This window comes from Macrobrachium rosenbergii, chromosome 37, assembly GCF_040412425.1.
Source record: "Macrobrachium rosenbergii isolate ZJJX-2024 chromosome 37, ASM4041242v1, whole genome shotgun sequence".
NCBI lineage: Eukaryota > Metazoa > Arthropoda > Malacostraca > Decapoda > Palaemonidae > Macrobrachium > Macrobrachium rosenbergii.
In genome coordinates, this window is record NC_089777.1 from 20991194 (window position 1) to 21009036 (window position 17843).

At 33.3% G+C, this 17843-nt stretch overlaps 1 protein-coding gene across 50 annotated transcripts in view; it reads right to left on the bottom strand.

Moving 5' to 3' along the window:
- The window catches only part of LOC136825405 (uncharacterized), a 979501-nt gene that overhangs the window by 358112 nt on the left and 603546 nt on the right, over positions 1-17843 (bottom strand). For all 50 annotated transcript variants that reach the window (XR_010849324.1, XR_010849322.1, XR_010849327.1 and 47 more), the window contains one exon: positions 15926-15997. Coding sequence is in view for 43 of the 50 variants with exons in the window: in XM_067081764.1 (XP_066937865.1) it covers positions 15926-15997 (72 nt within the window). In the remaining 7 variants the exon portion in view is untranslated. The remainder of the gene's footprint in view (positions 1-15925; positions 15998-17843) is intronic.

A 17843-nucleotide genomic window follows, 5' to 3' on the forward strand; every position in this document is an offset into this window, starting at 1 on the left:
AAATTACTGCCATTAAATTCACGGACTTCAAATCATGAACTATGTTGCGACAGAGATTACAGGGCGCATATGTTGGTGTTCCAATTTGGATGGAAATGCTCGGTTGATTAAAAGTAGAGTACATGGTTTATTGAAACAACATCAACACTAATAATAATAATAATAATAATTATAATAATATCATCTTCATCATCATCATCACCATCACAACAACAGCAACAACAAGACACAGTCTGAAACAACATTCAAACAACAACATCTACTAAGTGACAGCTACGGGAACTTGAAGAGAGAGAAACAGCGCGCAGTGCGCAACTCCGGAGAGGCGCAGCCCACGTGTTTCCGCTACCGAGCGATTGGATTTGCGCAGTCATGTTCTTTTTAAGAAAATTGCTGTTCTCTTTGTTGTGAGAGAGAGAGAGAGAGAGAGAGAGAGAGAGAGAGAGAGAGAGAGAGAGTGCACCTCGTGCAGTAATAGCAGATTGAGAGAGAGAGAGAGAGAGAGAGAGAGAGAGAGAGAGAGAGAGAGAGAGAGAGAAAGTACGCTTCTTGCAGTATTAGCAGAATGAGAGAGAGAGAGAGAGAGAGAGAGAGAGAGAGAGAGAGAGAGAGAGAGAGAGAGAGAGAGAGTACGCTTCTTACAGTAATAGCAGAATGAGAGAGAGAGAGAGAGCGACTCGTGCAGTAATAGTAGGATGAGAGAGAGAGAGAGAGAGAGAGAGAACGCGACTCGTGCAGTAATAGTAGGATGTGAGAGAGAGAGAGAGAGAGAGAGAGAGAGAGAGAGAGAGAGAGAGAGAGAGAGACGCCACCCAGTTGCCAAACGTGATCTGCGTAACCGAGATTAATGACTTTTGCCGATTCAGCCATATTTGTTATTTATTAATACATCACAATTTACGCTGTACGCTTTCTAAGAGAAAGCTCTTTTAGATTTTCGCTGTGAATTTTCTCAGAGAAAGTTCTTTTAGACTTAGGCTGTGAATTTTCTCAGAGAACGTTCTTTCAGATTTACGCTTTAAGTTTTCTCAGAGAAAGTTCTTTCAGGATTTACGATTTCCGCTTCCTAAAAGAAAGCATTTGGTTTTAAACCTCTCGTTTTCTTAATGAAAGCATTCGTATTACCCCATTACGTTTTTGCTTTCATAAAGAACGCGTTTAAATTTACGCTTTTCACTCTCTAAAAGAAAGCATTCAGATAGGCGTATTTTGCTTTCTTAAAGAGAGCTGACACAATATTGCTTTCTTAAAAAGCCCCTTATGGAAAGCATTAAAATTTCGCTTGCTAAAAATTGTGATCAAATGTACGCATTTCGTTTAATAAGAGAACGCAATTAGGTTAACAGTTTTCCAAAAGGCGCGTTCACGTTTAAGCAATTCCTATATTTACTGAACGCATTCAGAACAGCGTCATCCGTTCTCTTAAAGAACGCACCAAGATTTACCTCTTTTATTTTCTTGAAGACAGCGTTCAAATTTACGCACGTCTTTCATTTTCTCCCAAAAAAAGAAGCGCTTTCATATTTACGAATTTCCTCTTCTTAATGAACGAATTCTTCATCTCTTTCAGCTACCTTAATGAACGCCGCCGATTTACTCTTTACCGTAATGAACGCATCCTGCTTTATCCCTGAAGGAACTGGCTGTGTGTGAGTGCGTATAAAGTATACATATATTTATGTGTGTATGTATAATGTGTATGTATGTATGTATGCACGTGTGTGAATGTGTATATATATATGTATATATTATATATATACATATGTATATTATATATATATATATATATATATATATATATATATATATATATATATATATATATATATATATATATATATATATATATATATATATATATATATATATATATATACACACACACGTGCATACATACATACATACATACATACATACACACAGTATACATACACATACATATAAAAATATACTTTATATACAAAAAACCATAAAATTCATCAACAAAATATCATAGTTTTACATTAGCACATCAGACTTTCCCTATCAAGCCCGCTCGTGCGCGCGCGCGCACAATCACACACAAAAAGACAGGTTCGCGGCCGAAATATCTGCAATCAACTGGCACAGGTTAATTACGCTCCATCTCTGCATCACAAGCAACTAATCAACCAATCAACACTGACGAGGGGAATGTAATCAACACAGTAGGATTATACATTTGAAAGATTATTGGCCGCCAATAATTATTGTTATTATTGAACATGAGAGCAGCAAAGGTAAGCTTTCGCAAAATGTTGCGAATTATTCTCGGTATCGTGACTGATCTGGTATTAACAAGATGTTCAAAGTTTAATTGAAAAATGCTCGTTTGGCATATTTGTTTGTTTTGGAATTTAAATGTATGTATGTATGTATATATATACTATATATACGTATATAATTCATACGCACACACTCACACACACACACACACACACACATATATATATATATATATATATATATTTATATATATATATATATATATATTTATATATATATATATATATATATATATATATATATATATTTATATATATATATATATATATATATATATATATATATATATATATATATATATATATATATATATATATATATTTATATATATATATATATATATATATATATATATATATATATATATATATATATATATATATATATTCTATTTCTATTCATTTTAAATCATCAGAATTAACAAATCTCTATATATCCCACTCCCTGCAATTCTTCACAGTCATCCGTTTATGATATACAACAGACGACAGGTATATACCGCTGAACAAGAGCGCGCATGCGGCATGGGGAACACCTAGTTCAGGTAAAATCTCTACAGAGTGATATGTCGCCTTGACCACAATAATAATAATAATGATGATAATGATGATGATAGTGGAGATAACGATCTACGATAGTGATATTTTGTTTTTATGTAAAAATATAGCAACCTGAATTGCAATTTGAACGTGAAGAAGGTTCCCAGAAGAATTATGATTGCACAGACGACGAAAACAGCGGAGCATAACAAAAAATATATTTCCAGGTAGTAATACTAGGGAGAAAACAACAGGTACAAGGTGGTACCAGGGTGATGATGCGTATAAAAAGAAAACAGAAAGTAGATGAGAATTTAAGGAGGGGGAGGGTTAATCCAGCGAAGGGGAGAGGAGGAGAGGAAGGTGGTGGGAGGGGAGTAATCACAGGAATTGGGAGAAGAAGGGGGAAGAAGAACGAACTGATCAAGAAGGGTGGGGGAGGAAAGGTGGAGTTGGAATAAGAGGAGTTGGGTTCCAGATATAGGAAAACCTCCTTTGGGAGGAGGCAAAGGTACTAGGAACCCAACCAGGAATTTCCCTGGAACCTGTCCTGGAATCTCCCTGTAATCCATCATGGAATCTCCCTGAAACCCGTCATGGAATCTCTCTGAAACCCGTCCTGGAATCTCCCTGGAACATGGGTCCCCCACTCCCTGAAGCCCGTCCTGGAATCCCCCTTAACACGGGTTCTCACTCCCTGGAGCCCGTCCTGGAATTCCCCTGGAACCCGTCCTGGAATATCCCTGAAACCTGTCTTGGACTCTCCATGGAACCTCCCTGAAACCCGTCCTTGAATCTCCTGAAACCCGTCCTGGAATCTCCTTGAAACCCGTCCTGGAATCTCCTTGAAACCCGTCCTGGAATCTCTTTGAAACCCGTCCTGGAATCTCCCTGAAACCCGTCCTGGGATCTCCCTGACACCCGTCCTGGAATCTCCCTGAAACCTGTCCTGGAATCCTCATGGAAACAGGGCCCCAATCCGTAAACCAGTACCCACACTCCACTAGTACCTGGACCCTACCCCCAACTCAACAGGAAGTGTTCACATCCGATATGCTAATGAACGTACGCTCCATGGTTCTACCAGGTAAGGAGACAGATGGGGTGGGTGGGGAGGGGGTTGGGGAAGGCCATGGACTCTCGTGGGTTGGGGGTGAACCTGGAATGGGCCCTCATGGGTCCTTCCAGGTCCTTCCAGGGGCAGGTGAGGATGAGTTTGATGATGGGCTGGAAGTGCTGTCAGCACCCGCAACATTATGTCTTCACGCCCTTTCCCTGGTGTCTGCTATCGATTCTGATTTGGTGGGAGTGGTGCTGGGACTTGAGAGAGAGAGAGAGAGAGAGAGAGAGAGAGAGAGAGAGAGAGAGAGAGAGAGAGAGAGAGAGTTGAAAAAAATTCTAAAACCTATAAGACTTCTTTCATTCTATTGCATTTGGGGGTAATTTTGAGAGAGAGAGAGAGAGAGAGAGAGAGAGAGAGAGAGAGAGAGAGAGAGAGAGAGAGAGAGAGAGAGAATCAGTTAACAAGGCAGATAACAATTACAGAATGCGATGTCTTTTCTAAAGGTTTACTTCGGAATGTTTGGCTAAATATATGTTTCATATTGTGTGATTGGTTGAGTGTTACGTGGCGTATCTGTGAGTTGCTCAATTACAAAGATGGAAAATACTTAGAAAAAGAGGCAAAATAGGGATTTCAATATTGGGATACCTTCTACTGCCTTACATAAATTGTTAAAATTATTTAACAAAACTCTCTCTCTGCTCTTTTGGCAATGGTAAATTGCAAATTTGGGATACCTTTTGGTTCCTCAGATAAAAGTGTTAAAATTTTTAACAATTTTTTCTCTCTTCTCTTTCTGGCGATGTTGCAATCAAATTTGGGATACCTTTTGATTCCTTAGATAAAAGTGTTAAAATTATTTAACAAAAACCTTTTCTCTGCTCTTTCTGGTAATGTTGAACACCAAATTTGGGATACCTTTTGGTTCCTCAGATAAAAGTGTTAAAATTACTTAACGATATTTTTCTCTGTTCTCTTTCTGGCAATGTTAAATATCAAATTTGGGATACCTTCTACTTCCTCAGATAAATTGTTAAAATGATCTAACGTAATCTTTCCCTGTGCTCATTCCGGCAGTGTTAAAATTTTTAATCATGAATATCTACACATTCTAAACATGAATTAGCATTCACACGTTTCACCTCCACTATTAAAAATCTAACAGTAAAATCTATGGAAAGGAATTTTATCAACAACTACTGATAAACACATCACTTCCCACATCATATTCAAAGTGTTACGTAAAACAAATGTCTTTCAATTCAAGTTTCCGCTTCACTGAACCTGACACCTCCCACTGATTCTTTTCTGAAGTCTTCAGGCTCCGTCATCACGGTTACAGAAAACGGGATGAAGGGTATATGGGTGACTCTAGTAAATGAAGATGCTAAGGATCGTTTCGTAAAACGATAGATGTTTTTGGTTATAATCTTTTATTTTTTGTTACATTTACTTTTGGCTGATGTTTCCTAACTCGTGAGGTTTCTCCATTTTCTTTGGTTACTGATGTAGGAATCTCTCTCTCTCTCTCTCTCTCTCTCTCTCTCTCTCTCTCTCTCTCTCTCTCTCTCTCTCTCTCTGTGATATTTTGTTTTTTATTCTTTCTTTTTATTTCTCATCAATTTCATTCCAGCATATAATCGTATTCCTGTCATTTTTACCTCCATTTCCTCTCTCTCTCTCTCTGTTTGCAGGTGCTATTCATAATTATCCCCTCACTCTCCCCCACTTGAGACTTCCTTCGAATTCCCCAAAACTGGGGAAGAAAAAATCCCCACGGGCTGTTGATCACAGTAAATGACAGAACCAAAACAGTCCAGTTCCCCTTCAGACTGACGCCCAATTCCCATTCAGACTGACGTCTGATTCCCATTCAGACTGACATTGAATTCCCATTCAGACTGACATCGAATTCCCATTCAGACTGACGTCCGATTCTCTTTCAGACTGACATCGAATTCCCATTCAGACTGACATCGAATTTCCTTTCAGACTAACGCCCGATTCCCATTCAGACTGACGTCCGATTCACATTCAGACGAACGGCCGATTCCCCTTCAGACTGACGTCCTAATATTCTCATTCAGAATCACACCGAACTCCCCTTCAGGCTGACGACCAGTCCCGTTCAGACTGACGACCAAGCCCACTTCAGACTGACGTCCGATTCCCCTTCAGACTGAAGGCTAATACCCCTTCAGACTGAAGTGGTATTGTAACAAAACTACTAAAGTGTGGTTTTCTTTTTCTTTAATGATGGTTAGTGCATCTTCGTATTCTCGTTCCTCTTTCATATTACCGTTATTTTTTTACGGTATGGGGACATTAATAATAATAATAATAATAATAATAATAATAATAATAATAATAATAATAATAATAATAATGAAGAGATGGAATTCATCTGTTAAATAATGAATAACCTTTCCTAATAAATACTTGAAATATATATGAATAATTATACATACTTCAGAAACAAAATGAAATAGATGAAAATGACAGATTAAGAAGAACGGTAAGATAAAAAAAAATGAAATACAATAACAGGTATTAGAAAAGAACACACAAAGCTAGATGAAAGCAATTAATATGAAGTCAAAAAAGTACAATACGAATATTTTTCTTCCAATCGAAAACATTAATTTCATTAGCAATTACGTATCAGACTAATTCTAATTACAGCCTCGCCAATTATCGACGATCAGACGAACGCTTCGAATTACGGCTGTCAAAATGAATATCATAAAACCAGGTATGTTATGATCCAGGTGTAATTAAACTCCAGGTAGGTACAAGGTAATGATTACCAATGTGTGCAACTGTAATTTATGTATTTGTGGACTATGCGGATAAGTTTCATCTGTAATTACTAATTGCTATTTGTGTCTGAAGCAAAGCGATCTAGGCTTATTGTTGTCAAGGGGAAATATTTTTAAACAATTTTTTTTCAAGGTGGAGGCCAAAGGGATGGGCGATCCCGTGGCCTTAATTAGTCAAGGGCCGAAGATGACAGGAGAAAAAACTGAGCAAAACTTCTTTTATGGGAAAATGTAAGGAGGAAGAGAATTCCAAACTTGAGCAGTAGGTGACTCGTGTTATGAGGGTACCTGAGAGTAGAATGGTCTTCCCTTCCTTGAGCTAAATGGTGCACTGACTGAAATAACACCTCTATAAATATACAAGCTTACATACATATATACATGCATACATACATACATCTATATATATATATATATATACAGTATATATATATATATATATATATATATATATATATATATATATACAGTATATATATATATATATATATATATATATATATATATATATATATATATATATATATATATATATATATTCCAAACTCATCTTTACAAAGTATAATAAAGATAAGGTCAAATTATTATTATTATTATTATTATTATTATTATTATTATTATTATTATTATTATTATTATTATGAACTAGACCACTGAGCTAATTCCAAAATTATCTTTACTTTACATCGCACGATAATAATGGTGTCAATTTTCAAATGAGCTCAGGTTACAAATTCATTAGCTAAAAGTTTCAATATACAAAAATAAAAATAAAAAGAAATATTAATATGGTTAAAAATTTCCCCATCAGAAAAGGCCCCGCGATAAACATGGCAAACATTATTTTGCAGATGTCTTTTATTTTGGAATGTTTTTAACATTGAACATTTGCTAGTAGCGTTCCAATATATAAAAAATAACAGAATATTAATATGGTTAAAGAATTTCCCAGTCAGAAAAAGTCCCATTTTAAACACTGAAAACATTATTTTCCAAAAGTTTGTAATTTTAGAGTTTTCTTAACACTGACATTTATTACGTCCATACCGAACCGCATCACGTCCTCTGAAAATGACCAAATGACACAATGACCAACTTATTTACCAAAATAAATGTCAGGGATATGTTTCTCTTCTGTTGTATTTCATTTTTTACCCTTTTTATATTTTTTGTCTTGCTCTGGATCCGTTATCCAAGGATTATCCTATCTCCTAAAAGAGAGAGAGAGAGAGAGAGAGAGAGAGAGAGAGAGAGAGAGAGAGAGAGAGAGAGAGAACAGTAACTAAGAATCAAGTGGTAGAGAGAGGTAGAGAGAGAATTTCTTTCGATAGAAAATACGAATAATAAAACGAGAGAGAGAGAGAGAGAGAGAGAGAGAGAGAGAGAGAGAGAGAGACAGTAATAAAGAACCAAGTGATAGAGAGGAAATTTCATTCGATAGAAAATACGAAGAATAAACCGAGAGAGAGAGAGAGAGAGAGAGAGAGAGAGAGAGAGAGAGAGAGAGAGAGAGAGAGAGAGAGAATGACAATCGTCTGCGTCCAAGGTTACGCCAACAATTATTGCACACCCAAGTTTTTGCGAGACAGGATGAAAGGAGGCCCTTGATAAATGAGCACGCGGGGAGGAGGAGGAGGAGGAGGAGGAGGAGGAGGAGGAGGAGGAGGAGGAGGAGGAGGAGGAGGAGGAGGAGGAGGAGGAGGGAGGTGGTTTATCAAAGGTGGAAGGAGCATAAAGAAATAATAGTCATGCAAAGGATGATGTGAACGGAGAGAGAGAGAGAGAGAGAGAGAGAGAGAGAGAGAGAGAGAGAGAGAGAGAGAGAGAGATATAAACAATATTAAGGTGTGACACAAAAATGTTATTTATTTTTATTTTAATATTGACACAGTAAATATCAAATACTAAAATTTTAATTGTAACTAAGATTCAAGTGATTCCAAGGACTCTTCAAGATGAATCTTCGCTACTTCACGAGAATCACGACTCATTATGAATCGCCATTTTAAAAAGGATTTAACGAGGAAAATCCCAGAAAGAGGATTACAAATGAATCTGGCCAAACGTGATTATGAATATTCGGTGTCACTTTAAGAAGAGAAATGAATAAAAATCTCGACTGTAAAAAAAAATAAAGTAAAATTAAGGGGAAACAGAGAAAGAGAGCTTTTAATAAGGAATTGAAACTGACACTTGAAATTGAAGGGAAACCTAAATAAATGAATTTTAAAATATAACAAACGCAATATATATATACATATATATATTAAATATATATATATATATATATATATATATATATATATATATATATATATATATATATATATATATATATATATGTTTGTGCATATATATACTGTATATATATATATAAATATATATATATATATATATATATATATATATATATATATATATATATATATATATATATATATATATATATATATATATATATATAAAGTACATACGCGTGTTTGTGCATGCTCTCAAAACAAACGAAAGCATACGCTTTCCCCTTCCCTGTAACAACTCATATCTCTCGCCACGCAGCAACAAACGCAATCGGTACGAACGAAGACTCATTACCGGCGTTTATACAGCGTTATGCAAAAGAGGCACAAACCATTCAGCAGAAAATGGCTGCGAATTCGGCAGCGCAGGGGACGAGCAGCCGAATGTGGCCCCTTCCCCCTTCATATCTCCCCTCCCCCTCCCCTCCCCTCATTAGCATACGACGCCAAAACGTCATTACCATTGAAGCGCAAAACTTTCGGTGATTGAATTTTTTTTTTTTTTTTTTTGACGCTTTCCGAATTCGCACTCTGGGATGTTATCCCGTTTGTTGGTTATCTCAGACGGTTTTAATAACTGTGATGAGATAAGAGGCGCACATAAACATACGCACATGCACACACACACACACACACACATATATATATATATATATATATATATATATATATATATATATATATATATATATATACAAAGGAACTGGCGTAATTTTTAATTAACCATATATTCTATAATTTATTTCACTCTCCTATATATTTATATATTCTCTCTCTCTCTCTCTCTCTCTCTCTCTCTCTCTCTCTCTCTCTCTCTCTCTATCTCTCTCTATATATATATATATATATATATATATATATATATATATATATATATATATATATAATATATATATATATAAGAATCAGGAACCAATTATGCTAATTATAATACTAATAAAAATATTTTTCAATTACTCTGTCACTTATAGATTTGTTCATCTTCAACTGCTAAATCAACGCTCTTACCAAGCCCCTACCTCCTACTGGGCCTTAGGCCTAACTAAACTCTGCAGAACCTATAAATCGATAAAGGTACTTATCTTACCTGAGTGTTCTTCATTAACGCCTTTATCTCATCTCCTGTTACGACTGCGTAACGTCCCGTTACGCCTGCGAGACGCCACGTCGGCGTGACGCGGTTATACGTAAGGTCAGATGAGTTTTTAAATATCGAATTCCTTGTATTGTAGTTAACACGCAATCGAGTTTTACTTGAGTTACAGAATTACAGGGGCATGTAGCCTTGTATGGCTGTCTCGGGGTATATATAACACGTGACTTTTAGTTTTCTGTAAAAGAAAACTATTGTGCCGGCTTTGTCTGTTCGTCCGCACTTTTTTCTGTCCGCACATTTTCTGTCCACACTTGTTCTGTCCGCCGTCAGATCTTAAAAACTACTCAGGGTAGAGGGCTGCAAATTGGTATGTTGATCATCCAACCTCTAATAATCAACAATACCAACTTGCAGCCCTCTAGCCTTAGTAGTTTTTAGTTTATTCAAGGTTAAATTTAGCCATGATCGTGCATCTGACAACGCTATAGTACAGGCCACCACCGGGCCGTGGCTAAAGATTCATGGGCCGCTGCTCATACAGCATTATACCGAGACCACTGAAAGATCTATTTTCGGTGGCCTAGATTATACGCTGTAGCGGCTGTACAGAAAACTCGATTGTGCCGAAGACATTTCGGCGCATTTTTTACTTGTTTAGTTATGTAATTACAGTACGTTATTACAGAATTGCAATGTTAAATGGCCTTGTTGCAAGGAAGGGTAATAATTTCCATATAAATTGTATATATGAGAATGATTTCAATATTTGCTGAGATAGAAATAAACAGAAAACGCTTATTTCCATATATATCAATATGGAAAAATCATAACAAAAATAGTCAGATAAATTCTATACATACATACATACACACACACACACACACACACACACACACACACATATATATATATATATATATATATATATATATATATATATATATATATATATATATATATATATATATATATATATTGAAATTTAATTTGAAAAGAACTGAAAATCTAATTCCTATCATAAGAAATTTAGTCTTCCCTGTAAATGTTTTAAATCTATATAACAAATTGCAATGGGCATTATTCAATAGTTAGTATGCAGGTTTACTTTTGTACACGAAATTTTAAAACATGAATCATTAGTTCCTTTTAACATATACAGTAGCTAATTTCTTCATGTTCATGTTCAGTGTTTTTATTAGAATGGGATTTACGTTGCGAAATAAAATGACGTTGATATATACACACAAACATACACATATATATAATTATATATATGCGTGTGTGTATGTATGTTTGTGATCAAATGTATACATTGTGCAATCAAATGAATTATTTTTACTTTCTTACACTGACAATTATAATTGTTAATTAGGAAAAAAGCGAGAGAGAGAGAGAGAGAGAGAGAGAGAGAGAGAGAGAGAGAGAGAGAGAGAGAGAGAGAGAGAGAGAGAGAATATATACGCATTCATAAGCCACCTGAAACAAAATTATAAGAATCCTTTTCAATCTCAGTCTACAGAGAATGTCAAAAGTAAGTATACCTTAGTTTTACCAGCCCACTGAGCTGATTAACAGCTCTCCTCAATCACGCTACACAACATGTAGATAGTTTGTGTAGACGCCTTTGCGAATACTGATACGGGAAACTACAAAATGTCACCAAATTTGGAAAGAAACAAGTACCATACACATCTCGTACACAACGCGACTATGACAGAACTACCAAGAGTTTTTGTAGTATCGTGGGAATGTTATGAATGAATAATTTGTATCGTGTGTAAATTTTATGAATGAATAATTTAAGTGGAGTTTATGAAGACATAAATGTATAATTAAAATGTAAAAGAGAAGCTATACGATGTATAATAGAAATGTAAAAGAGAAGTTATGCAATGTATGATAAAAAAAAAGTAAAAGAGAAGTTATACAATGTATAATAAAATGTAAAAGAGAAGTTATATAATGTATAATAAAATGTAAAAGAGAAGTCATACAATGTATAACACGAATGTATAAAAGAAATGAAAAATTAATAGCAAACGGTAAGTCGGATAAGCCCACAGAAGAACTACATTGCACGAAAGTATTTACAAAAAACTAAAAAAAAAAAAAAAAATCAAAATTTCAAAACACACTCCCCATGCTGGAGTATCGTCTTAAGAAAGATTTTTTTGAGTCGAAACGCCAAACAAATTCGAGGAAAACAACAAAAAACAACAACAACAACACTGTGTTCTTGGGCTCACTTAGCTGAGAGAGTTATCCACACAACAAGAGTCTCGGGAAATTTGGTTCTTTACAAGGAATCAATTTTCATATTAAAACGTATTTAAATTTTTTTCGTTAAGAAGCATCTCCGCTGTGTATTTTTTTATGTCGCATTCAGTTAAAGAAACATTTTTTAGCTTACTGATTAGAATTCCTTACCTTAAAGTATGGCACGACTTGGCACTGGCACTACACTACACAAGGAACTTTTCATATATTTTATACATCAGAAGCATTCATCTAAAGAAGAACCTACTGACTGCAGTGGAAGACGAACCACGGACTCAGCTAAGTAAGCTTTTTTGGTTATTAGACGTTAAATATTACTTGCAACTATGACATTCTCATACCATGCTTTCGTTCCAGAAGCATTAAATAAAAAATCAGATTTAGCGCATACGATGTTAAAAAAGGGGGTTCCATTAGCCATGTCAACAACATCACGAACAGGCAAGATTATCAACTCATAACAGGGTCTTGTTTATCAGCACAATGCGAGTCAATAAGGACGGATGCAGTAGGGTTGCAGTAACTACTGCTACGACAAAATTTGTTAAACATGCAAACAGAGTAGAGGTACATGTTTATATATTGATCATTTTTAGCTATCGATGGAAAAGGATAAGAAAAATTCTTTAATTAAATAGTAATTTCAGCTGGATTAGACTTTTACATTAATATACCTTTCTTTAGTTTCAGTGTAACCAGCTATTAATTTAATATATAGTCAACTGATTGATGTGGTATCTGAACCACGCATAAACAGTATAAACCCAAGGGGTTCACAGATTACTTAAAGTCATGAAAGTCGTTTTTATTTTTTTTAGCTGACAGTAAATTTCCGCAGCCGATGTCTTGGGGGATAATCCTGATTGGCGGATGCTCATGCTCAGTCCCCACCATTGGTCACAGTGATATCGGCTGCCGATTTTTACCGTCAACACATAAAAATCTTTCCTTTTCCGTCCATAGCCAACACATAATGATATACAAATAATAACTATACATAAGATCTATACAAAACAGACTAAAAATATGAATAAAAAGATATAGAATCTTTCTTAAAAAAGTAAAATCTTAAATTAAGTCTTTGCTTGAAAATATATCACCATATGAAATGAAACACACAACATTCTGAGCTAAAGTCTCAAAAAAGGCAATGAAGTCTAAAATACAGACTTGTTTTTAGGGACATTCAAAATTCCTTCACATTTTAAAGATAAGAAAAAAATTTAGAACTTTAGTAAATTTTTTCAAGTTCTGTCCAGGTAAACTTAAAATCAAAATTGGACATCAAAAGCACTGACGGACAAGCTACATTCACATAACATCATGCGATGTTTTAGGCTGAAACTGAAATGGATGTGGAAGAAAACTAAATGAAATTAAGAAAAAAAAAAAATTGAACTTTCAGAATTTTTTTTAAAGTCTTGACATGTCTCAACTTTCATCTCTTGATCAGCGAAAGGGCTTTCACAATTATTCCTCCCCCAACGAATCTTGACTTTCGTGAAATCTTGTCAATATTTGACTTTTTTTTTTATCTCCAGTGTTGACAAAGACTTGACAAGACTTGACTTTATGATATTATGATGTTATAGACTTATGTTTTTCAGTAAATCTTCACATCTCAGTTGTTTTTTACTCTTGTTTTTAAAGGAACTTATAGACTTTTTTTAAAGGAACTTATAGACTTTTTTTTAAAGACTTATAGACTTCAAAAGTCTTGGTTACTCATCTGTTCACACAAGATTTGCTTTCTAGTTATCATATAATTCTGGCAAGTCTCAACTTTCATTTTAATTCTTCCAAGTTCCCCTTAAAAAAACGAAAAAAAGCCTTACTTTTATCAGCAAAATTATCAACACTTAAAAAATGCATCAAACTTTCAAAGGAAAAGACTTTAATATCAATAAGATAATAACTGTAACTTTAAAAAATTTTTCAAGTCTTTGTCACTCATTAACAAATTCCATTTGCTTTAAGAAAATTGTTATTTTTAATTAATTTAAGATAATTAGTTATCATTTTGAATTAAATCTTGAAAGAATGTAATTCTCTCAAAAGGAAAATATCTATGTACTCTTTCAACATGGATTATGAAATATTTTGCAATTCGCTTTAACTAAAAATCTTGACAGGTATTAAAATATCAATTCTCTCTGAAAAATAATCTGACGGGTGGTGAAACATCATCAATTCTCTTTAATAAAAAATCTCGACAAGTCTCAAAAATTTGTAAAGAAAGACACCAAGACTATTTTCTAAAGTCTTGACAAACATTCGATTTCTATTTTAGAAAATGTTGACAGATATTTGACTTCTGTCTTACGACGCCCAAAACAACTTTCTAAAAAGACTTTCATCAGGTCACAACAATTTTGAAAACAAAGACACCTGGATTGATTTACAAAAAGTCTTGACAAAAATTCGCCTTTCAATTCAGAAAGTCTTGACAGATATTTCTCTTCCATCTAAAACGCCCCAAAAAAACTTTCTAAAGAGACTTTCATTCCCTTGAATCCATCTCAAACGCACCACAAAAAAAAAAAAAGAATTCTAAAATGACTCTCATTCTCTGGAATCGAGTCTCGACAAGTCACGACTTTCATTTCGACTATTTTTTTTTTTTTCAGTACTCACCCAGCCCAGTGCTTTGTCCAAAATGAGACCTTATATTCCTGATTAAGCCTTTTCAGCCATTTTGGAGGACTTTGTGTACTTAATGAAGTCCCATGTTTCGCAGTTAATTACTTTCCAGGCCTTTTTTTGTTTCTAATCCTCAAGTTGAAATTGGACACGATGGTTTTGTGTTCAGCTAAATTAAATGACTCGAGTGTTTGGTCAATTTTGCTTAATGGGATCAGAATGTTGTTTTAGTTGAAAGTTAAATAAATACATAAACATCTATAAATTGGTAAATAATAACTTTTTTCAGTGGAGACATAAGGTATATGAAGAAATACCTATGAATTGGTAACTGATTGATTAAATAGATAAAAAAAAAAGCAAATATATTAATTTTAGTGGAGAAACTGGGTATGTAAAGAAATATCTAAAAATTCGTAACTGAATGATGAGAATAAATTGTAAGGTAAAATTAAAATAATCTTATTTAACTATCGCTAAAAGGTAATTCACAATATATATAACTTGATTAGGTCAATAAGCAATTACCTGTACAATTATAAAAATAAGATAATTGAAAAACTAAAAAGCTATCTTTGCATAATTAACTAAGAAAACAAAGATTAAAAAGAAAAGAATAACATTAATTAACCATCGTTAAACCAATAAATCCAATAAATATTAAAAAATATTACTTAACAAATTTTTAAAATCTTGCTACGAAACATTTTGCTATCCAAAGTCATCCAAAATGACTGCCTTCGTATCCTTTAAAAATCGACTTCGGCTTCCCGTAATTTTAAGATATAATACAACAGGGTAAACCTGAGTCGACTCCCGTGGGAACACGGAGAGCGCAAACCCTCGACTCCTTGAGAGCAAATTCGAACACGTGGGAAGGGAGAGATTACCTGATTTCTCGGTGTCTGAGGCTACGGTGTCGGTCCTGGTTTCCCCTGCTCGTTCGCTCGAGCTTAGACTGTCTGTGGGAGAAAGAATAATAATAATAATAATAATAATAATAATAATAATAATAATAATAATAATAATACCAGTACAATGATAATCTTTCCATTGCTTCTAATACTAAGTACTATCATTTCTAAGTTAATTTTTAGACTCTGTATGAGAACGGCAAAGACTCATTAAATAATAATAATAATAATAATAATAATAATAATAATAATAATAATAATAATAATAATAATAAAAATTTGGTATTACTAATACTGTACCTATTGTAAGACCAACAATAATAATGATACACTTTCTTATGCTTTTCCAACTAAGTTCTATTACAGGTTAATTTTCCCTGTATGATACTTGTATCAGTAATGATAATTTTTTTGTTCTAATTATATTGTACATATAATACCAACAATAATAATGATAATCTTTTAAACGTTTTTCAACATTAGTGGTATTACAAGTTAATTTTCACTGTGTGATTACTGTACCAATAATGATAATTTTTTTGTTCTAATAAAATTGTACATTTTATTATACCAATAATAATAATAATGGTAATCATTCTAAAGCTCTTCAACATTAGTACTATTACAAGTTAATTTTCACTAAAATGACACATTTTTGCTAAACGAGGGAGAAATTTAATCTAGCCTTTTAAAATATGGGTTCATCTATTACTATAAAAGGCGTAATGCATCTCAGGTTAACGACCAACAAAATAATGACGATTTTAACTTGACACGGATTACATAACAGCCAATTAGATGAAGCATAATTTTGTCTGTGGTGAAAACAAAAATAAAAGAATATTAACCAATAATTTTTTTTTTAAAGTAAAACTGGATTAAGAGACGAAAAGGATAAAACCAAACAAAAATCAATGGACATTAATCAGTCAATTTTAAATTTCATTTTAAAGAAAAACTCGATTAGGATACGAGGAAAAAAATGCAGTTCCTTTATCATATGAGGTTTAAAGTAGAAACAACTTCAAGATTAATCTTCAAATGATGTTTTCCTGGAACTTACAAACTTCTCTCTTTTAAGTAAAGAAGGACTTTAATCCAAGAGTATAATATATATATATATATATATATATATATATATATATATATATATATATATATATATATATATATATATATATATATATATACATATATATATATATATATATATATATATTATATATAATATATATATATATCTATATATAATTGTGTATGTGTGTATATACATATATATAATATATATATATATATATATATAATATATATATATATATATATATATATATATATATATATATATATATATATATATAGTCTCAAGACCAGGAAGAACATTCTTTATTACACAAGCTTTCGAGTTCTAAAACCTCATCATCAGGCTGAAAAAACGACAAGGAAGAGAATCAATGAAATTACAATAAAATGAATTGTCATAAAAAATCTGCAGCAAAAATACTACCAAATATATAAAACGAACGATAATAGTATAGTTATTACCAAGCCAGATAAAGGTAGGGGTGTTGTACTAATGAATAGGTCCGATTATTTAGATAAAATTAATGAAATACTCACCGACAATACAAAATTTAGGATTTTAAATGTAGATATTGCGAGTCACATTTTGAAATTAGAAGACACATTTTGAAATTAGAAGACAAACTAAATAGGTTGCGAAGAGGTCTGAGAGATAAGATTGGAGAAGTTACGTATAGTTCTTTATTTGCTTCAGGGTTTAAGCCTGGTTATTTGTACGGTCTGCCTAAGGTACATAAAATCGGAAACCCTTTAAGACCTATTATTTCCTCAATTGGTACTTTTAGTTATAGCCTAAGTTTTTAGTTCCAGTTTT